Source organism: Alligator mississippiensis, chromosome 9, assembly GCF_030867095.1.
Source record: "Alligator mississippiensis isolate rAllMis1 chromosome 9, rAllMis1, whole genome shotgun sequence".
Taxonomy (NCBI): Eukaryota; Metazoa; Chordata; order Crocodylia; family Alligatoridae; genus Alligator; species Alligator mississippiensis.
Window position 1 is genome coordinate 27,675,377 of NC_081832.1, and position 20,502 is coordinate 27,695,878.

The window sequence follows — 20,502 nt, forward strand, 5'->3', positions numbered from 1 at the left end:
ACTGTCCACTGCCCAGATCATTCATAAAAATGGGCCACTTAGGAAACATCAGATTCATACCAGAATCATATAAAACATAGCAGCTATGACTGTGAGAGAGGGGGAGGAGCTTGGCTGTTGCATACCCAAAAGAATTCCACTCCCATTCCTTACATGATCAAGATGCTTCCACTCATCAGCCCACTCTCTCTCTGTTAACCGGTGGTCCACCAGCTCATCCTGATAGCCTCCATTCAAACCTGTTATGAATTACAGCCAGAATGATGATCAGACAGGATTAGTTCATTTATGAGACAACCTAGTTGTGACCTCTGAGTAGTACCACAGTGTAAGGGTTAAATACTACTTCTAATAAAATGTATTTCAACAACAGAAGGGTGAATTTTCAAATGTGTCTAAGAAGTCATGCAGACATCTCAAATGGTAGCAAAACATTATGACACAGGAGCCCTTTTTTGCTTTTAAAAATCCTATCCCAACATATTTTTATTTTCTGAACACAATAGAAATTAAAATTTAAATGAATGTATTTACTGCCAAACAAACCCAGGCAAAAAGGAGCTGGCCTAGCTGAAAAGTATTTGGAGCCTGTACTTGCTCTCGTGCAGGAGATAAAAGTTCTAGCTGCTATTTTGGATTTGTTCATCTTGAGGAGCTGGTTCTTGTATAACAAAATTTCCCCTTAGTCCCCAAACTGGAAAGGCACAACTAGAATGGCTGCAAACAGCTCCACTTACACTGTATTTCAAACAGTTGTGAGAAAGGGACATCTAAAATATAGGCCCTCAAAGATGGATTTCCTTACAGAAAAATCTTTCTGGAAAATACACTTTTTTTCTTGGAGGATTAGAAATAGAAATACGCTACTATATGCTGCCCAGGTGTGCCATTTAATATAACGGACAACTCCAAAAGAATCCTCATGTGTCAGATATTACAAAACAAAGGGGGAATGTGTTTTGTTTTGTTTTTTACCAAGACCGCTGTGTCTGTCACGCATATCCCTGTGCTCAAGCATCTTGCTGGGGTCTCTGTAAAGATGGGAAGTTGCAATGTCTTCCAAGGTGTAGTGTTGAAGAGGAGGTGGGGTTGGGTGGAACTGCCCAGCAGAAGTCATGAGTGGAAGGGTCAGAGCGGGACTGTGCCGAGGAGCCGGACTAATGGTGCACACTCTCTTGGCAGGAGGCTCAGATGGCAGTGGATCTCTCTCAAAACTACTGTCTTCTCTTCTACAAACAAACCAAGAGAGGCAGGTGTCTGTCAGCAGAAAGACGACAAGTTCAAGAATGGAAAGATCTCGGGTTTTGAAGCAAGAAATTTTGGTTTCCAATAATTTTTTTGTTTTTCTAGAATTATTTCAAAGGAACTTCTAGTTGCTGTTCTCTAAACTCTGAGCACTTCCTTTGTAAGGAGTCAAAACAGGACTAGGAAAGACTGAAAACAACTTCTGATGCAGAAGCTTTGCTGACTTCCAGAACATCCACCAGAACACCCTACCACACACCCTGTGTGTGCCATTCCCCCCAAAAAACTTTAGGAAGCAGCCATCTGGTCAGCCTGAAGAAGAAACTACAGCTTTCAGCTCACAAGTCACTCTCCCAGAGATTCTCCTGGATAGTACAGCAACCTGGAAAGTAAATCTCACGAGCTGCAGCCTCCCACGCACAGAATATTTCAGATTGGATAGAGCTATGTTGGGGCAAGTTGTTCTGGTAACAGGTTGACAGGTGAGGAGCTGAACAGAATATGCAGTTCCCTTTACCTGTCTGGACTGTGTCTTTTTCCATTTCCATTCACCTCAATCAGCAGCTCAGAGGAGTCAGCTGGGGATGTGGTGTTTGTGTTGAGAAGAATGTGCTCATGCTGGGCCAGGTACTGGGATGGTGTTTGCTTGGCAGCTCGGGCACAATGCAGCAGCTCCCTCTGCAGCAGTGGAAGGTTGGCCTAGAAAGCAAGAGGCAGTTCAGCTTCAGTCTGTAAGGTCAAGAATGCTGGACCTAGACTATGGTTCAACTCCAGTTACTGGTCAAGATACCATGACTATAACCTCTGGCTTAAATCAGCATTACCTCTTCAGTAATGAATCTTGCTGTTCATAAGAAAGGTCCTGAAACTGTTTGTAGAGGTAATATATAGTTATGTAAAGACAACTGTTCTCATGAGACCTAGAGATGGCCTAAAATTTGTTTCCTAATAAAAATAAGTTACACAAGGATCTTTCTGTGCTTCCATCACCTTAATCATTTTGAAGACTTAAATTTGGAAGTGAGACTTGATCAAGTCAACAGATGAGCTCTGCTTTGTTTGTTTGGTTGTTTTTTGTTTTTTTTTTTAAACACATAACTAGATACAGTGGGCTATTATGTGGTCTGTGATATATACCCTAATATATATTGATTGGGCTATCCCAGACTGCTATATAAACATTTAGCATAGGTTTTATACCTTTAGCACTTCTCCAAAGCAGAGAGGATTCAAAATTAAATTACACTTATTGATTTTTTTTTTTTTTTTTTTTGCTGCAATCCATAATTTCTTTAAAACTGCAGAAGATCGCTTCTCTAGGTACTCCTATGTCTTCTGGTCAAAACATGTCCAATTCATTTGCAGAAAGTACTATGGAGTAAATAAGAAATAAATTCTGATACTTGGAAATAAGCAGTGAGGGAAATATGAATCGTGTGAGAAATGTACCATATTTATTCAAATCAAAGACAAGTTTTTCCCCCAGACACTACAGTAAAAAAGACAGCTTCATCTTAGATTTGAATACCAGCCCAGGGCAGGCACCAGCTCAGCTCCATATTTGGCCCTGGGATTGGGGCTGAAGCTGAGCCACTGCCTGTTCCAAGCTTGTTTGGTGGAGGAAGGGCTCGCTAGGTGGAGAGAGCATGGGGACAACCGTGAGGTGGAGATGGGGGTGGGGGAACCTGACCTCCCCCTCACAATCCCCTGCCTCCTTTTACCTATGCCTGCCCCCTCAACCTCTGCCTCAGCGACCCCCTGATCCCCCTGCAGCCTAATTAGATTATATACATAAAAAATTATAACAATTTTATAGTTTCCTTGTATAGAATCTACTTATTGGGAAAGCATCTGAAATTCAAAGTTGGGTAAATATGGTATTTGGAAATTCAGACCTTGTCAGGATGCCCATGGTCAAGTTATAATTTCCACCGACGCTTGTCATACTGGGTCACAACTAGTTTATTTTCTAGACTAGGGGTGGGCAGAATATGGCCTGTGGGCCAGATCTGGCCCACCAACTGACTGAATCCAGTCTACAGCTGCCTCCATGGTGTGCTGCACTCATGCCTGCACCTGCTGGCCCAGGCCCCAACCAGTGTGCGTAGCTTCTGGGGGCACTGTTCCTGGTGTGGCTGCAGCCAGCCAGTGGTTGCTGTGCTTCCCTCACCTCCAGCTGTGGCTCCTCTTCCTGCTGTGCCACTTGGGGGGAGGGGGGTGGGTGGGGAGGGAGACTCAGCTGTATGGCTCCTGCCTCAGCATGTGGGGCTCTGGCTCCAGCTGCCTTCCACCCGCTCTGCGCAATGACCAGCCACCTACAGGCAGGTGGAACAGGTGAAAGGCAGCCAACAGCTGGAGCCCATCTGCTGGGGCAGGAACCGCCTGGCTGAAGCTTCCCCCCTCCGCCCACATGGAGTGGTGCAACAGGGGCAGAAGCAGAAAGGGGAGCTACAGATAGAGTCAAGGCGAGCAGAACAGTCTCTCCAGCTCCGGGCCCTGGCCAGTGCACGCAGCTTCCGGCAGGGCTGTTCCCAGAGCAGCTACAGCTGGCCAGGTGCTGCTCCGCTCCCCTCACCTCCAGCAACCACTCCTCCTCCCACTCCTGCCCCTGTTGTGCCACTCTGAGTGGGCAGGAAGCTTCAGCCGGGTGGCTCCTGCCTCAGCATGCGGGGCTGTGGCTCCAGCTCCTGGCTGGTTTCCACCTGCTCCAACTGCCTGGCATGATGAGCAGCCGCCCACAAATGGAACAGGTAGAAGGCAGCTGGGAGCCAGAGCTGGAACTGGAACCCTGCTGCTGAAGTCGTCCCCCCCCCCCCCCATGGAGTGGTGTGGCAGGGGCAGGAGGAGTCACTGAAGGGAGCAAAGCAGCACCTGTCCAGCTGCAGCCCCACTGAAAACAGCCCCACTAGAAGCTGTACTCTGGCTGGGGCTGGGCTAATGGAAGCTGCCTTAGAGGGGAGTGGGTGGGGCCTGGCCTGTTGCAGAGTGCCGTTGGGGCAGCCATAGACGACGCAATTTGGGGAAGCTCTGCTGCACATGCTCCCTACCTTCCCCCACCTCTGGTCGGCTCCTGGAATCTAGCACCCAGGCAGCCCCCCACCCCCATGCCCCCGCCCCTGCACCGCACCCCTCCCCCCACACATCCCAAAGCCTTGAGCTGTGACTGCCCTGCGACCTGGCCCCATGATCCCCACCTCACCCATCCTCAAACACTGCTCACCACTCACCCAAAGCCCCATAGGAGTTTTAGTGAGTTGCTGTGCAATGGGGGTGTTGGGGGGGGGGTGTGGTGTGCTGACCTGACCCATGACAGCTCACCAAAAACTCCCTATATGGCCCTCAGGCCCAAATAATTGCCCACCCCTTCTAGACGGTCTTCCTTAGACTTTAAGTGCAATTGTTCTACCACTTGAAAGCAGAGCTTTCTGTTTATTGGCTCCCAGCAGATACATGCTGCCCAACATTATACGAAGCCGTCACCTTCAGAAATGGAATCACAAAGGGACGTAGAGGGAAGTTGGTGGCTTCTTGGAGCTTGCAGTGAAATTCTTCAATTGTCACTGTTGAGTTCTGTCAAGAGAAATAAAAGTAAAATCTATTTACTTCCTAGTTTAGTCCTTAAAAAAATTCAGTGTGTGAAAGGAAAGCAAAGAAATCTGAAGTTAGATTTCGCATCAGCCACTTCAGGATCAATAAAAGAATTGCATCAAATCCTGCCATTCAGAGCCAGACATTCCAGTAGAAAGAAGCAGCAGCCACCAAAACAGGGACTGCTGCACTGGAAGGAAAGGGAAAATAGAGACCAGGGGCATCCCCTCCCTTCAGCACTTCTCCAGATTCATGACTGAGCATGACCCTCTGCATCCTGAAGGCATTAGCACCCAAGGGGTTTCTTTTAACCCCTCCCCTCCCTCACCAGCTGGCTTGAGGTAAAACTGCAGGAAGGAGCCAGCCAGACTGCAGTTGGTCTAAACAGCTGCAGAAGCTGCCAAGACAGGAACCTTTGGGTATTTGGAAATCTTTCAGGACTGAATGGACACCCTCTACCCTGTGCTGACTGCTTACTTAAAACCCTTCCCTCTCTCATGGTCCCTCACTTCAGCTTCACCCCACACCTGTCTCCTATCCTCTCCTCCACCACCTCATCTTCTTCAACCCTTTCATACCTACTTAGCCAGCCCCCTCTAACTAAATCCATGCCCCACAGCCTTGCCATGACATTTGCTGACATCGCAGTGTTCTGTCAGTGTGTTATACACTTGCCCCTACTCCATTTTGTCTATTTAGACTGCACAGCCCAGGCAGCAGAACTGTCTGCCACTCTATTCATTCAGTATTCAGCATACTGGTTCCCCTTTTTCAGTTGGTTCTTGGACACTACAGTAATAATTTTGACTAGCCGCAATAGCCAGCAGCAGCTTACCCTGTAAATGATCTATCACTTGACTGTCATAGAAATAAATTCTGGAAAATTTCCTCAAATGGTGAAACACACTCTACTGTATTTTAGGTGGTGGCAGTTATCACCTCCTGGCAGCTGTTTTTCTGTTCTATGGAACCATCACAGTCCAGTTCAATATCTGGCATTTAAAAAGCAATTGGAAAGTCTAATTGGACAGCATTTCACCAGATATAACAGAATTCTGGAATAAAATCTATTTCTCCATCTTCCAGAGTCATATTTCAGTTAGATTTTACCTGGTCTCCATATGTGCAAAATTACATGTGAACAAATACCTGTGTGGTTTTAGATGTAACACAAGTCTGCACTGAAGTTGTTTTTTGCTCCTGCACAAACACCTGGGTGCATGTTGGGATTTGTCTCTATCAAACCCTTGCTTGTGCCCCAGCATCATAGGTTTTGAACTTGCATTTCTGAACAACCAAGAAGTTCAGACCACTGAAAGCGTTTGTACAATTTGTTATAATGTAAGCATATATGTGAACCCAGATGCAAAAGGTAGGACACCAAAAATATATGCCTTCAGATACTATAGCTGATATTCAACACTTAAGGCAGCTTGGAACTATTTCAGATTTCTTTGCTGGTGTTTCTGGATTAAAATATATGAGGCAGCAATGTTCTGCCACTCAGGGAAAACAGCCATAGCACATGTGATTTGCACTGCTTCATCTTCTAAAAAGTAGCATGTGTTATGATGGACTGTATTCACTGAACACTTGCAATCAGATTTCTTCTGATGTTATGTGAATCTGGACTTTGAAGAAGCTTTTTGTGCAGCCAGATTGTAGCCAGAGATCCCCAAGAACTCAGAAGAGACTCTTTTGCTTTTAGAAGTATATACATTCAACCACATGCTGCAGAGCTCCCAGAACTACCATGGTGGCCTGTATGTATAAGGCCTAGCACTTATGTACAGTACCATTGCAAAAAACCATCAACCCATCCTATCAACAGCCCTGTGAGGTAGGGAAACAGTCACAAATTTTCCATAGGCCACACAGCAAGTCATTGGCAAAGGCAGGATTTCCATTTGCAAGTTCCCGATACCTCATTCACCACTGCAGCCTTTAGACCATGTTGCCTCCCACAGCAAGGAATTTTTAAGTTTGATGACCCTGAGGTTTCAATAACAGTATTTAGTAAATAGTGTGCAAAATTGGCATTTTTTCATAAGAACATAAGAATTGCCATTTACAGGGTCAGACCCTAGGTCCATCTTTCTCAGTATCCTGTGCCACACAGTGGCAGGGTGTTGATGCTAAAAGGGAGATTGAACAGGGTACAATCAGGGTTTTTCCTCTCCCCCCACTGTTTCTCGATCACTTGTAGCCTTCAGCACTTAAGCTCTAGGAAGTTCTAATTCAGAGGTTGTATCCCCAACTTCCATGCTCAATAGCTACTGATGTCCCTTTCCTCCAAGAATCTGCCCAATCCATTTTTGAATCTGGCTAAGTGTCAGCTTCCACAAAAGCCTGTGGCAATGAGTTCCATACTTTAATGATAAAGGCTGCAGCCATGTTGGTCTAAAAGTAAAAGCAGTCAGTGTGGTAGAGGCGATATCTTTTCTTAGACCAACTAGACCATGGGTTGTCAGGGAGGTACTAGAAAAGGCTCTAGGGGGTACACATGGGCAGATGGAGACAGAACACTGCCACACACCATCCCACACAGGCACCTGCCCCCTCCCCCCGCATATCCAGCCGCTGGGGGTACACCAATCTTAAAAGGTTGAAAACCCTTGTACTAAACAGTTGTAAATAATGACACGCAATGTGAAAAAACTTACTTTTGTTAGTTTTAAACTTACTACCTACCAGTTTCATCTTGTGAACCTTAGTTCTTACATTGAGGGAGAGTGTAAATAATAAATCTGCATTTACTTTCTCTGCACCATTTAGTATTTCGTAAATACTTATTATGTCTCCCCTCAAGCATCTCTTTTCTAAACGAAATAGGCCTAGCCTCTTTTATCTCTCCTCATATGGAAGCCCCTGCATACTGCTAATAATCCTTGGTGCCCTTCTCTGTACCTTACTTGGAAGTAGATAAGAGCTAAATCTATCAACAGGCACACTCAGGAAATCACGAATTGTCCATGCCCTAGTTAGTTACAAGACATGAAGAGGTCACTTTTTGCCTAACAAATAACAGTGTACTTCTCAGGTGCACAAAGGAGAAGTTTGAAGCTTGCAGTATGTGTTCTGTGTACCCTTTGCTTAGAACCGCCTCCCCCCTCCCCAATCATAGAAGATCTGAGAGCCACATGATAGAATTTAGTTCAAACTCTTTTGGATTTCATTAAATTTAGTGGTGCCCAGCTAGTAGCTGAAGGCAAAGCAGATGAGAGTCAAATAGCTTACTGAAGCCAGCCAGAGATCGTGGAAAACAAAGAAGTTACCAGAGAAGGTAAACATTAGAAAGAGTTTAGACTTGCTTGGTAAATAGCATTCCCATAAATCCAAAACCACATAAATAGCATTGTGCAACAGACATGCACACTGGCTGCCACGTTCCTGGCATTAACAAAGCTTTGGCACAAGCAACAGGGGCCCCTACTGCCATAAAGAGGTTTTGTGTTTGAACACATTTCTGAGTTCCAGGGGGTTTTTTTGTTTTTAAAAGTACTTACCACCAATGCTAGGACAAGTGTCCGCACCTTCTCCCCAATCTCTGGGGAAATGTCATTGCCGAACTGCTGAAGGGTGGTAAGGAAGCGCTTTAGTTTGCTGAGTTGCCGGGCCCCACAGGTAGCTGGAAGTTGCTGATTGGTCAGTGAGGAGGAGGAGGCAGGAGCGTTGCTGAACCTCTGGGGCGGAGATGGTGCCCCATTGAGTGTTGGGGGTGAATGGTTAATACCATTAGGCACTGCAATGCATAGCCAAACCAAGATGTTTGCATTAATGATTACTGCCATCACATTGTGTATCAAAACACTCATGCCAGGCTTTCAACTTAGGGAAGAAATAGGTCTTGTTTACATCTCTGAGCAGGGGTGGGCAATTATTTAAGCTGGAGGGCCACTTAATGAGTTTTGGGGACCTGTTGAGGGCCATATCCATCTCTCTCTCTCTCCCCCTGTCTCCCTCTCCCCTCCCTCCCTGTCTCTCCCTCTCCCCTCTTCTCTCTCCCTTCCTCTACAACCTGGCTGGAGCTGTCGTTCACCAGAAGGCCTGACACTTAGTTGTTGACCCAGATGGGAACTTCCATCATGGCAGGCAGGCAGTGGCATCAGCTACTGATTCAGCCAGCACGTTCTGGAGCTCTGACGCAGAACCTGCTGTCAGTGTCACAGCCGACACTGCCACCTGCCCAGCATGGTAGCAGCTCCTGCCTGGGTCCACAGTTGACACTGCCAGCAGGTTCCAGGTTGGGGCTCTAGGTGGGAGCTTCCACTAAGTTAGTAGGGGGGCAGCATCAGCTATGCACGCCACCGGCAGGTTCTGCTGGGGCTTCTGCACCTGCCGGTGGTGTCCACAGCTGATGCTGCCACCTGTCCGCTGTGGCAGAAGCCCTGCCCAAGTCCACAGTTGATGCTGCTGCCTCAAGGGCTGATGCTGCTGGGTGGAAGCAGTCTCGTCCACTGGGCACCATACAGCAGGCAGAGTTGCCAGCAGCTTGAAGGCCAGATCCAATGAGTTGGCAGCCATCCACCCATGGGCCAGATCAAATCTTTTGTCAGGCTGTAGCCAGCATACAGGCTATATTTTGCCCGCCCCTGCCTTAGAGACTACGCACAAATATATTAAAGAAAGGCAGGCTTAAACACAACCTTGAAATCCTTGGAGCACTGGAACCTCACACAGCAATGTCATGCCAATTTGTGAACGCTGAACAGAGGATGGCATACAATATTCAAAAGGCAATATTGGGTCTGTTTCCTCAAATCCTATATCAATTTCTCTGAGTCATGATGAAAACAGAGTTTCCTGCTGGTAAACTCAAAGAAGATACAAATACAGATTTGCTGAATGGCACATATGTGCATTTTTTTTCCTTTTTTGTTTAAAAGCAGACTAGCTTGGACTGTACTACTTGGATATAGAACTTCACATGCTCAGCCTCTTGCAGATTAGCTGTAGCATTCTGCAGGCCAGACCAGCTGTAGAGGATTTTAAATGAACACTGGTCAGTCTTTTTTAAAATGTTTTTGTCATTTAAATCTTACTGAAACTAAGATAGTGGTTCTCAACCTTTCTAGACTTGAGGCACCTTTTGAAATGCCAGCTCTTACTTTTCACTTAGTTTTTGACTACAGAAAAATAGAGAAATTCTTTGTTGCAAAGAACTGAGAAATACTACATCAAAAGCAGAATGTTTTTAACACAAGGATTCCTATTTGAAGTCTCCAGGTCTGTTTTATGAATTATGTTTGAACATCTAACAGTGCTAGCATTGCATGGCACCCTGCAGCACCCCTGAAAGGGTCTCGTAACACCCTGGCTGAGAACCACTGAACTACGAGAACAGGTAAGAACTTGCTTAGATTCTAAAGATGTTAAATCATTGCTAAACATAAGATTTAAAAGAAAATCTTTCTAAATAGATGTCTGCTGCTCCACTAATTGGGCTAGCTCTTAGAAGAGGTGGGGTAGGGTAGGGTTAATATGTATATTAGCCCCCCTCTACAGTTCTATCTATTCCGCAATTACCTGGTTAATTGCACAATAAATTTAGACAGGCTACAGTGCAAATTAACTACTGCACCTTAAAAAAGTCCAATTAAGTATAAAGTTATTGCTTGACAATGCAGCTGATGCAGTCTCCCAGCCATGGGGGAGCACAATGCACACCCAGAGCTGGGAAATCGCAGCCAATGCGGTCTACCAGGCACACGAGTACAGGGGCACTTCAGGCAGTGGCTGGGAGATTGCAGCAGTTGCAATCTCTATGCTGCAGGGTGCTCCATGCACCATTGTGGCTGGGAGATGCCCAGTTGTGGATGTGCCATATGCAGCTGGGATCAAGAATCCCTGCACCCGAGGGCACTCTCAGTCCTGGCTCCACCCCACACGCGGAGTGCAGCCGGGACCAAGAGCCCCCTCAAGTGCAGGGATTCTCAATTCTGGCTGCACATGGTCTCCATGGCTGAGGATCCTAGGCTCTGTGGAGGACAACAGTGGCCTGCTTAGAGCCTGGGTCAGCTGTGGCAGGCAGCCGGGAGGCTGCAAGTGCCTGCATTGGGGTCCGTGGAGCCCCAGCCCAGCTTGTTGCTGGTGGCGGGTGCACGCGTACATCGAGGCAGATGACAGGAAAGGGGCTGGGGCTGGGGACAAGGGTCAGGACACTTGCGGCGCCCCTGGTACGCCAACATTGTACAGTCAAAGTTACAGATGTTTTTGGCACTGCCCAAAAAGAGTGCTGACCCCTGCATTAGGTATAACTTTAGACAACTGTAAACAGCTGGGTAAAAAAACACCCCACTGCAGAATCAGAACCAGGCCATTCCCACAGACTTCCCAGGGGATTAGTTTTGCTAATGTCAACAACATTGGCTGTCTAGTTCAAAATCCTTTTACTTAAATGAGACTACAGTGACCAAAATTTAGGAACTCAATACGGGAAGTGATTAAAAATACCAATACAGCAACTGTGCAATCTTGGGTCTCATCCAGGAAGCTCTGATAACAGACAAGAATGATTTAGGCCCAAATGATTTTGAGGCGGAGGAGAAGTACGTTAGGTTATAAAAAGTTTTAGTCAATCCCAGATTTCTTGTGCACACAGATATGTACTGCAGTTAGAAAGAACATTGGCCACATACTTAACGAAGGTTTAGTCTCTAAGCAGTATAAAAATACTTGATTACTGTATTTTTAAAGGATACTGTTTGGAGGAGACATGCAGACGAGATTCCCAGAGTGGTGCTACCGCCTAGCATGCTGATGAGCAGATACTGGGCAGGAAAAGATGACTAAATGGAGATAGCCATTCAAGAAAAATGTCTGCGAACACTTCATTTGCATGGGAACTGAATAACATTTACCAAATGGTAAAGAGAAAAACAGGAGGTAAAAATGGTTTGTGCAACTCAAAGTTTACAAACAATGGCAGATTAGTGATAGTAACAGAATCCTCACATCTTTTAAAAGACTACATTAATGGAACCTTTTCAAAGGATGGGAAGGGAGGGCTCAGAGTAGTTAAACTGCTCAAAAGCTGTTCAGAGATCTGAGGTTATAAAAGCTCCATGCACCTGTAGCAGCAGTGGAGAGGGGGAAGACAAGCACAGATAATCAGAGTCTGTTATAGATTCAAAGGAAAGATAAGGGCAGAAAACAGCAGAGCTGGTTCAGGCTAACCAGACTGGTGAAAGGGCTTTATGGGTGTGGGGAGGAGGAGATGGGATGGTTGAAATTCTAGAGATAAGGTATCTGTTTATAAAAAGAGAGAGGAGATTGTATTAGTGACAACATACAGGGCTTCTGTTTTAAAAGGTGACCTGCAAAGGAAAGTGAAAAATGCACTTGTGATTCTGTGTCAGTATTATGCATAAGGAAGCCCTAAGCATTTATAAATAAAAGTACTTTTTGTTCTATAAAGGAAAAATTCTATATTCTGAACACAATCAAAGAAACCAGATAAGGTGATCTGCACTCTATAGAAGTTAAACCTGTCATAAGGGATTTAAAAGGGAAACAGCAGGGTCTACCAACTAGCTGCTGGACTAGGTGTCAAGAGATCCAAGTTTATTTTCCCTACCTGTCACTGCCCTGCTGTCTACCATCACGCAAGGTTTTTCTGCACAACTGTCTATCCTCTTTTGATTGTAAGCACTTTAGGACAGGGTGCTGCGTGCCTGTAGGTACAGACAAACATACTTTTTAGCCCCTTTAAAAAGAGGAGGGGGAGCGCCTCCCCAGGAGCATGCATCAGGTGTTATGATCTAACATGTGTTTGCATGATCCTGCAGCAACATAAAACAGTGAAATTACCTTAACTTTGACCTTGCAGGGTTAATTTTGCTATACTTGTATCACTGCAAAATCATGCAGGCATTACAACTGCTGGATAATAGTTCATATCAGTATCCTTCAGTAGCAATACAATTACAGCTATCTGTACCTTGTACAATATCAGTCACAAAGGGGCCCTGATTTTAAATGAATTAAACTTTGCCACACCTACTTCAGCACAGTTCTCTTAAAATCAAAGGTAATTTATGCTGAAGATGCAACCTACTTGTATTTTAATAAAGCATTTGATACAGTGTGTCACAGCCTCTCTCAAGACATTCATATATATTGGTCTAGGTAGGACTGAAAGCCCTTACACACAATGGGGGCATTAAAAAAAAAAAAAAAAATCAACATATTGAGATCAGGGAGAAGTATGTGGAGGGCTAGCCCTGGGCCCAATCTTAAGGCCACTGTTGCTGAATATTTCATTAAATGCTCCAAAATGAAGATTAAAATGTTAATCTGTGAAATTCAGAGATGACACTGAATTGTGAGGGGGATGTAGGCATCTGTTAGAACAGTGACATCTTACAAAGTTGCCTGGAGAGATGAGATGCATGGGCAGAAAAGAGTGTAATCACAAGTGCATCTGGGGAAGCGTAATTCTTAACATAGCTACTGAACGGAAGGAAGAGAACTGGAAAGTCATGATGCTGAAAAAAGGCCTTGGAGAGATGGTGAATGGTAAACTGGATAGGAGTTTGCAACATAAGGGAAAAAGCCGTAGTTTTCTGAAGCTCCCTAAACGAGGTAACAAGGAGAAAGTACTGTCTATATTTTGCTGGTGCTATTGCATCTGAAACAGTAGGCACTGCTGTAGGAAAAAGATAGAAAAACTGGAAGGATAGTGAAGAACAAATGAACAGAACAGGGATGCGAAGGGACTGAAATTATGGCTGGGAAGGATCATGAAAATTACTCTACATTTGAGAGAAAAGTATAAACAGTAAAGATGGAAAGAGGAGATTCAGGGTGGACAAATGAGCCCTAGTTCTCTGGTTATTTCAAGTTCACTTGGACAAAGCATTTCTACATTTAAGCCAATGTGCCGCAGGGAACAATTCTGCACTGGCAGACAGAAGGAGCGGGTAATCTACCTAGTCACACAACAGAAATTTCCCTCCTAGTCACTGCCTCTCTAGTGCCTTGCCAAATTCTCAACACTGGACATTAGCTCTGGAAAACAACTGAAATACTAGCAGTGAATTTCACAAACTACGTGTTCATTTTGCTGAGATTAAGAGTCCTGCTGAAAATCCTAAGGGAAAAGCAGTTTCCCAACACCAGACTGCTAACATCACAAAGCTCTTACATGCTGTAGGGGTGAAGGACACTGGCCGAGGGCCTCCTGGGTTCACGGGTGGCAGAGGCGGCATGCTGGGAGGAGAGGATCTTGACTGTATCTTCACTTCCACAGGGGATCCAGGCATCACTGGCAACCTCTTCTCGTTAGCAACTGTTGGGAGAGAAAAAAGTCTTTAAGGCTCCATGAAATTCAAAGAAAACCCTTCCTAATCTAAACATTCCACTGAACATAGCATATATCATCTGTGGAGGGTGAGAAGAGACAAACGGCATGGGACTGTGCTGGAAGGTTCTCAGATGCTACATCCTGCCTGTATCATAAGAAACAGACCGTAATATATTAATACGTTTCAACTAAGGCATTGCCTTTGACATTCAAAGGATGCTCTATTCGGATGGAGGACGCTGGGATTTGATGCAATACAATCTGGACCAGTCATGTTTTCTAGTTGGTTGGCTTTTTCAAATGAAAGAATTTTGCCTGGCATTTTCAGAAGCACACACCCCACTGAAATTCAATCAATTTCATGCTCTGAAGGCACTGAGCTGCTTTGGGAAATAGGGCTCGCAGTAAAAAAGAAAAGAAAAACAGCAGCTGAAAATGAGTAACTTTTGCGCCTAACCTTGTTAAAACTTGAGGTCACATGTTTAGCTCTGGAGCATTACCCCACCCAATGTGAGACAGGTGGCATCGTTTAAACTGCTGTAGTGCCTCTGATGCCATCAGCTGCTGCTGGAAAGAAAGAGCTTGGGTTTTCACAGATGAGTAAAGGAGACATTTTTAAAGCTCTTGTTTCTGGGTTTTGTCAACCCCAAGTGGGGAGACTACAAGGATGATCATAAAACTGACTACATCTGACATAACCTTTAGGAGCAGCAGGCCTGCACTTCTGACCCAAACACTAACACCTCACTGCTGTCCAGCCACGATGTGTGCGAATTTCAGCCGCCACTGCAGAAGCTTCCAGCTGAATCACCACTGATCTCTGGCCTTTGTGGGCCAGATTAAAATTGCTCCTCAAGCAATAGGCTACTGACTCTTGGGTTACATCAAGGTAAAAATGATCCATACATTATTTTTATGAAAACCATATCGATTTAAAACACATTTTTGTGCAGTAAAGACTAGACCCAAGTGTGACTGCTTTAACAAAGGACTCCTAAAATCATCATGTTAACCAGAGAGCATGGATGCTTATTGTTGATCTGCTGGTGACACCAGCATGTAGTTCATTCATACATCTGCAACTCAAAATGAGCAACACGAGATGACACAATCTAAATTATCCCCCCTCAAAAACATACTGACCACTTTCTGCTCCTGAAACTGATGCCCGTCTCATTTGATTAGCTTACTAATGAGTTGTGACTATGTTCTAGCATGCCCTTTATAAAAATGTTGACAGGTTTCCAACACATCCATCTGTGTCCTGACTTTTTTTTCTTGCTCGGGGGGGGGGGGGGGGGGGGGGGCGCAAAGGAATGGAACAAGGGAAGGAAGGAACTGACAGTTGTCTTTCACGTCTATGTGTTGTGTGCAGCGTGTGAGAACCTAAAGGGAACCATCACTTCAGACCACCTGCTTTTTCAGCAAGGGTGCCAAAAGCCTGGAGGAGAGCTTAGCAGTTAAACATGTTTCAACCTTCAGTACTTGGCATAGGCTGGAATTCAGCACAGCTTAAAAGCAAGAGACAAAAGTGTCCCTTGAAATGTTGACCAAAAAGTTTTGATTCTTTGTGGTTTAAAAAAAATGGTTCCTAGCTCCTGGATGCTTTCTTCACTGCTGAAGTTGAAACAGCCTTCAAAGAGTGACTGGCCAAGAGATAATGAAATAAAAGGCATTTTGGAACTTCCAAAGGCAAGTAAGTGAGAAGGACAGGGAATTTCACTTTTCACACAAGGATAACACAGTCTTTGTTTGCATGTAACAAAGAATCTACTGCTTAAGAAACCTCAAAAACCCCTTATTTTAGGGAGGTGCTATGGGAAAAAGATGGCCCATGTACGTTTGTCATTCATTTGTCACTGCCAAAGGACAATCCTCTAACTTCTGTTAGCCCTGTAGAGCACTGGTTTTCAACCTGTGGTCTACAGACCTCTGGAGGTCTGCAGACTATGTCTAAGGGGTCTACAAAAGATGACTATGATCAATCAAAAGTATGCGACTACCCACACTCACAATTCAGAGGGGTCCACAACTCCATTTGAAATTTCCAGGGATCTGTAAATGGAAAAAGGTCGAAAACCACAGCTGTAGGGTGACTTTGACAGAACTGCCAACAAACTAAAGATTGTGCAATCAGGATTACCAGTAAGGATGTAATAGCAGAAGAAAAATCCAGCTGGACTTCTGGGACTGGTCATTTAGAAAAGTCTCATCAAGATTACTTGTATAGCTCTTCTTTGTTTTCAAAGCATTAGGCAGCAGTAAAGGTGCTGTCTCCTTTGTTAAGCTTAGCAGTAGGCAGAAAGTTCCTTTTAAGCTGGTAGAAATAACTTGGGTTTAAGACCTGTCTAAAGGGAGGCAGTGTCTTCCTCTGAATTAGAACTCTAATTCCTGCTTCCCAAATCTACGCTCAAATCCTTCCCCCCACTGGAGATAGAAGCTACTGGAAGGGACTTAATATGGAAATCTTAATCTTTTACTGCTGCATAACACACACAAATACTACATAACAAGGTCATTTTTTTTCTTTTACACATATCAACTGGCACTAAAAAATTCTAACTGCAAAACCTGACATTTTGCAACTTATGGCAGCAAAGATGCTGGTTTATAAAAACAGAACAAATCATCTGGCAGAGGCCTTCCATACAAAGCATTTGGCAGTAATACCACAGCCTGAAATCCACTCTGTTAAGTCACAAGCACCTGCTTCATCCCCGCCCCTCCATGGGCCGTGCAATAGTTGGCTTGTTTATTTTCCTTATGGAAAATCATCAGGGCCAGTAAGGTAACAAATGGTTTTTGCATTCATAGTATTTTTCCTATTTGAATTACGAAAGAGACATTAAGAGTTGCACATTGAAAACCAATTTTTTCAAAACACCAAGAAACCCTGGCAACTTCAAAGCATCTAGGACAGCTCAAAATTAAAATGATTTGCGTAACAGCAGGCTTGTGTTTTAGTGGATTGAAATCCCATTTTCTAAAAGCGATATCCTATTAATTCTCCAAGATGAGTCTAGAAAAATTACCAAATCGACAGATAATATCCAGTAAACTTCTTCACAGGGGTTCATTCAAAATTTTAAACAAATTTAAACTACATGTGTCTGGGTCCTTTCATGTTCATTTTCTGCATATAATCAAGCAAGCAAGATGACTACCATGATGTTTAGAAAAAAGCTGAGCAAATTAAGCTAGTATTACCAAATATCATGCAGAGCAAATTTTGATTTTGTAACCAAGTGTTCATACCAGAGACCTTATTCTAAGATTTTTCATTCATCCAACCAAGAAACAGAAACACACAGTTCTAATTCTAACAGTTCAACACTTGCTGCCAACTGTCTGTCTGCAAGCTATCAAGGCAATAATATATGTCTGCACAGAATATCTGAATAAATGAAAAAGATTAACTAATTACTGAAAATTATACATGCACAGAAAAGAAACTGAATTCAACTAATACTATTTGCTGTAAATTGGCTGCCCTGCTCAATGTATATGGAGCTCAGTATTTACCAATGATAGTGTCACATGGATGTCCACCATGTGGCAAATGGTTTCATTCTCCTACTTTTACCTCCACCACCAGAGCTCTCCTGAACTCATACTCCAGAAGATCCTCTCGTTGCCTTGCTTTCTTCACCCCTTTCTTATAAAACCCTTTCCTGTAGCCATGTATGGGGAATTACATGAGATGTAAAATTTCTCACTATGTGTCATATTACAGCAGTGGTGCTCAATTCCCAACCCCCAGCAGACCGGATGGACAGTGCAGTTTGTCTGCTGGTCAGATCCAGCTGGTGGTCCTGGTGGGGTGCCCAGGGAAGGTATGGTGGGCACCATCCAGCCATGCAGAGAGTGCAAGGGAGGGCATCCCAGCCCCAACCCACCCTGCAAAGAAAAGGGAGTGTGGTTTGGCCCTGCAGGGAAGGGGAGGGGGTGCACAGTATGGCCCCAACTTGGCCCCACAGGGGGGGAGGAGGGTGGGGACACAGCCTGGCTCTGACCAGTCATGCAGGGCTTGGGGTTTGGGAAATTTGGTGGTATGGGGAGGGTGGCTGTATTAATGGCCACTGCTCTGCCGCCGCCAAATTTCCTGACCCACAGGGAGCCCAGTGGGCCAGATTTTCCAAGATTCTGCAAGCCGCATTTGGCCCATGGACCAGAGGCTGGGCACCCTTGTATTACTTCCTTGAGTTCTAGTTCTGTTTCCAAACCATTTGCAGGACATGACAAATATACTGTCAAAATTCCATTAAGAGCAAAATTACATTTTGAGGTGGGCTGAAGGCAGAAGTGGAGAGAAGCCCGATCCCTTACCCCGCCCCACCGTGGCCCGGGGAGGTGGGGGGCAGTGAGCTGCCAGTGAGCTAAATGGCCCCTGAGCTGCGGGAGCCCTTGGTCCTTCCCTCTGTAGCAACAGTGCCCCTTGAGACTGCCCAGGTGGGCTGCTAGTGGGCCAACGGCTGTCCAAGCTTGGGTTTGGGGAACAGTTAGATTGGGCTAGGTGCTACCTCTGAGCTGGGGCAGCCCCTGGTCCGCTAGCAGCCCACCCAGACAGCCTTGGGGGGCATTGCCACTGCAGAAGGAAGGACCAGGGCCCCCTGCAGCTCAGGGTCTGCTGGCAGCTCAGAATATATATTTATTTTTTTTCCACAGAAAAAATAAAGAAAAAAATAAAATCAGGCCCCTTGCTGCTGCTTTTTTTTTTTTCTGGCCGAGCCTGCGTGTGCTAGCTGCTGGCGGGCTGAGCAGCCCCTGAGCTACAGGGGTCCCTGGTCCTTCCCTCTGCAGCAGCAGCACCTCCCAGGGCTGCCTGGGCAGGTAGCTATCAGGCTGGGGGCTGCCCCAGCTCAGAGGCAGCACTTGCCAGATCCAACTCTTCTCTGAGCCCATCTGGGCTTCCAGTGTACCATGCACCATCCCTGTCACCTTCTCTGGCCAACAGCACACCAGATGCCGTCCTGCTGCTTCCCCACACTGCCTCAGGAGAAAGCAAACCTAGTAGTGGTAAGGCAGCGAGGACGGTGCATGTGGCACTGGAAGCCCCGGCAGGCTTGAGAAAGAGTTCGATTGCCAGGTGTTACCTTTGAGCTGGGGCAGCCTCCGGGCTGCTAGCAGCTTGCCCGAGTGGCCCTGGGAGATGCTGCCACTGCTGTGGAGGGAAGAAGCAGGGCCCCCCGCAGCTCAGGGGGTGCTCAGCCCACCAGCAGCTCGGGCAGGGAGACTCTGCTGGAAGAAAAGAGAAAAAAAAAAAAAAAAAAAGGCACGATGGGCCCAGCCCCCACCCTTTTTTTTTCCTTTCTCTTTGCAGAGCCTTTCTGTGGCTGGGAGGTGAGCTGCTAGAGGGCCCTGAGCTGCAGGGACCCTGGTTCCTCCCTCTGCAGAGGTGCCCCCCCTCCCAGGCAGGCTGCCGGTGGGCTGGGGGCTGCCCCAGCTTGGAGGCAGCACCCAGCCCAATCCAACTGCTCCCTGAGCTGGGGCAGCCCCCGACCCACTAGCAGCTTGCCTGAAAGGCCCTGGGGGGCACTGCTGCAATGGAGGGAAGGACCAAGCCCCCTGCAGCTCAGGGGCTGCCCAGCCTGCTGGCAGCTTCCCCCTTCCCCACCCTTGGCCATGGAAGAGGCAGGCAGGCTTTGCAAAAAACCCCCCAAAATGATCGGGCCCCTTGCTGCAACAGGGACGAAAGCTCCTACATTGAAAAGGTCAGTTTTTAATTGTCACAATTAAAAACCCACCATTTCAGTTTAGCAGACTAAACCTCCATCACATGTACAAGCACCTCAGTAGCTTATTTTCATGGCATATAATGACAAAACAAACAGCATCATTAGATTTTAAAGGCTTACCATTAATGATTTGTGGTGCTTCTAATACACAGTTATTGCCTTCCTAAAATTTCTGATTGTTACCCTAAATTAATCTGTTTACTGGGATTGTTTTACTAAACCAGACTGAAAATGTGGATTTCATTCATTCTGGGAGCAGAAGATTGAGCTAAAATGAGACTTATTTAGATAGTAATATAGAACAGCATGTCTCCGATCCAGGACAGAAAAAACAATCAGCTCCCACGCTTAACAGTTTAGAAACACATGTAGCCTCATTGATGACATGATTTTAATAGTCTCTAGCCACTCTACTGCACATATGAGGGAAAGGAGATACCCAGGACCAGATGCTATTCCATGTATTAGGCATGTACATGGACTTATACACCTGTGTATGATCCTACTCCTCCTTGCTTTAGTCCCTTAAAACCTGTTAATACAAAAAGTCTTTTTCTTCCTTGAGTCTTTTTTTTTTTTTCTTTCTTTTAACTCTGATTCAGGCTAAGGGTAAGACTATGGTGTGTTACA

The 20,502-nt window shown here is 45.5% G+C and overlaps 1 protein-coding gene across 6 annotated transcripts in view; it reads right to left on the minus strand.

Annotated features, from left to right (window-relative positions):
- The window catches only part of CBFA2T2 (CBFA2/RUNX1 partner transcriptional co-repressor 2), a 117,591-nt gene that overhangs the window by 15,185 nt on the left and 81,904 nt on the right, over positions 1 to 20,502 (minus strand). For all 6 annotated transcript variants that reach the window (XM_006271336.4, XM_059733255.1, XM_019482335.2 and 3 more), the window contains exons 2-7: positions 13,979 to 14,122; positions 8,340 to 8,575; positions 4,726 to 4,815; positions 1,763 to 1,944; positions 976 to 1,229; positions 154 to 239 (exon numbers count right to left, since the gene is read on the minus strand). In XM_006271336.4, the coding sequence (XP_006271398.1) occupies positions 154 to 239; positions 976 to 1,229; positions 1,763 to 1,944; positions 4,726 to 4,815; positions 8,340 to 8,575; positions 13,979 to 14,122 (992 nt within the window). The remainder of the gene's footprint in view (positions 1 to 153; positions 240 to 975; positions 1,230 to 1,762; positions 1,945 to 4,725; positions 4,816 to 8,339; positions 8,576 to 13,978; positions 14,123 to 20,502) is intronic.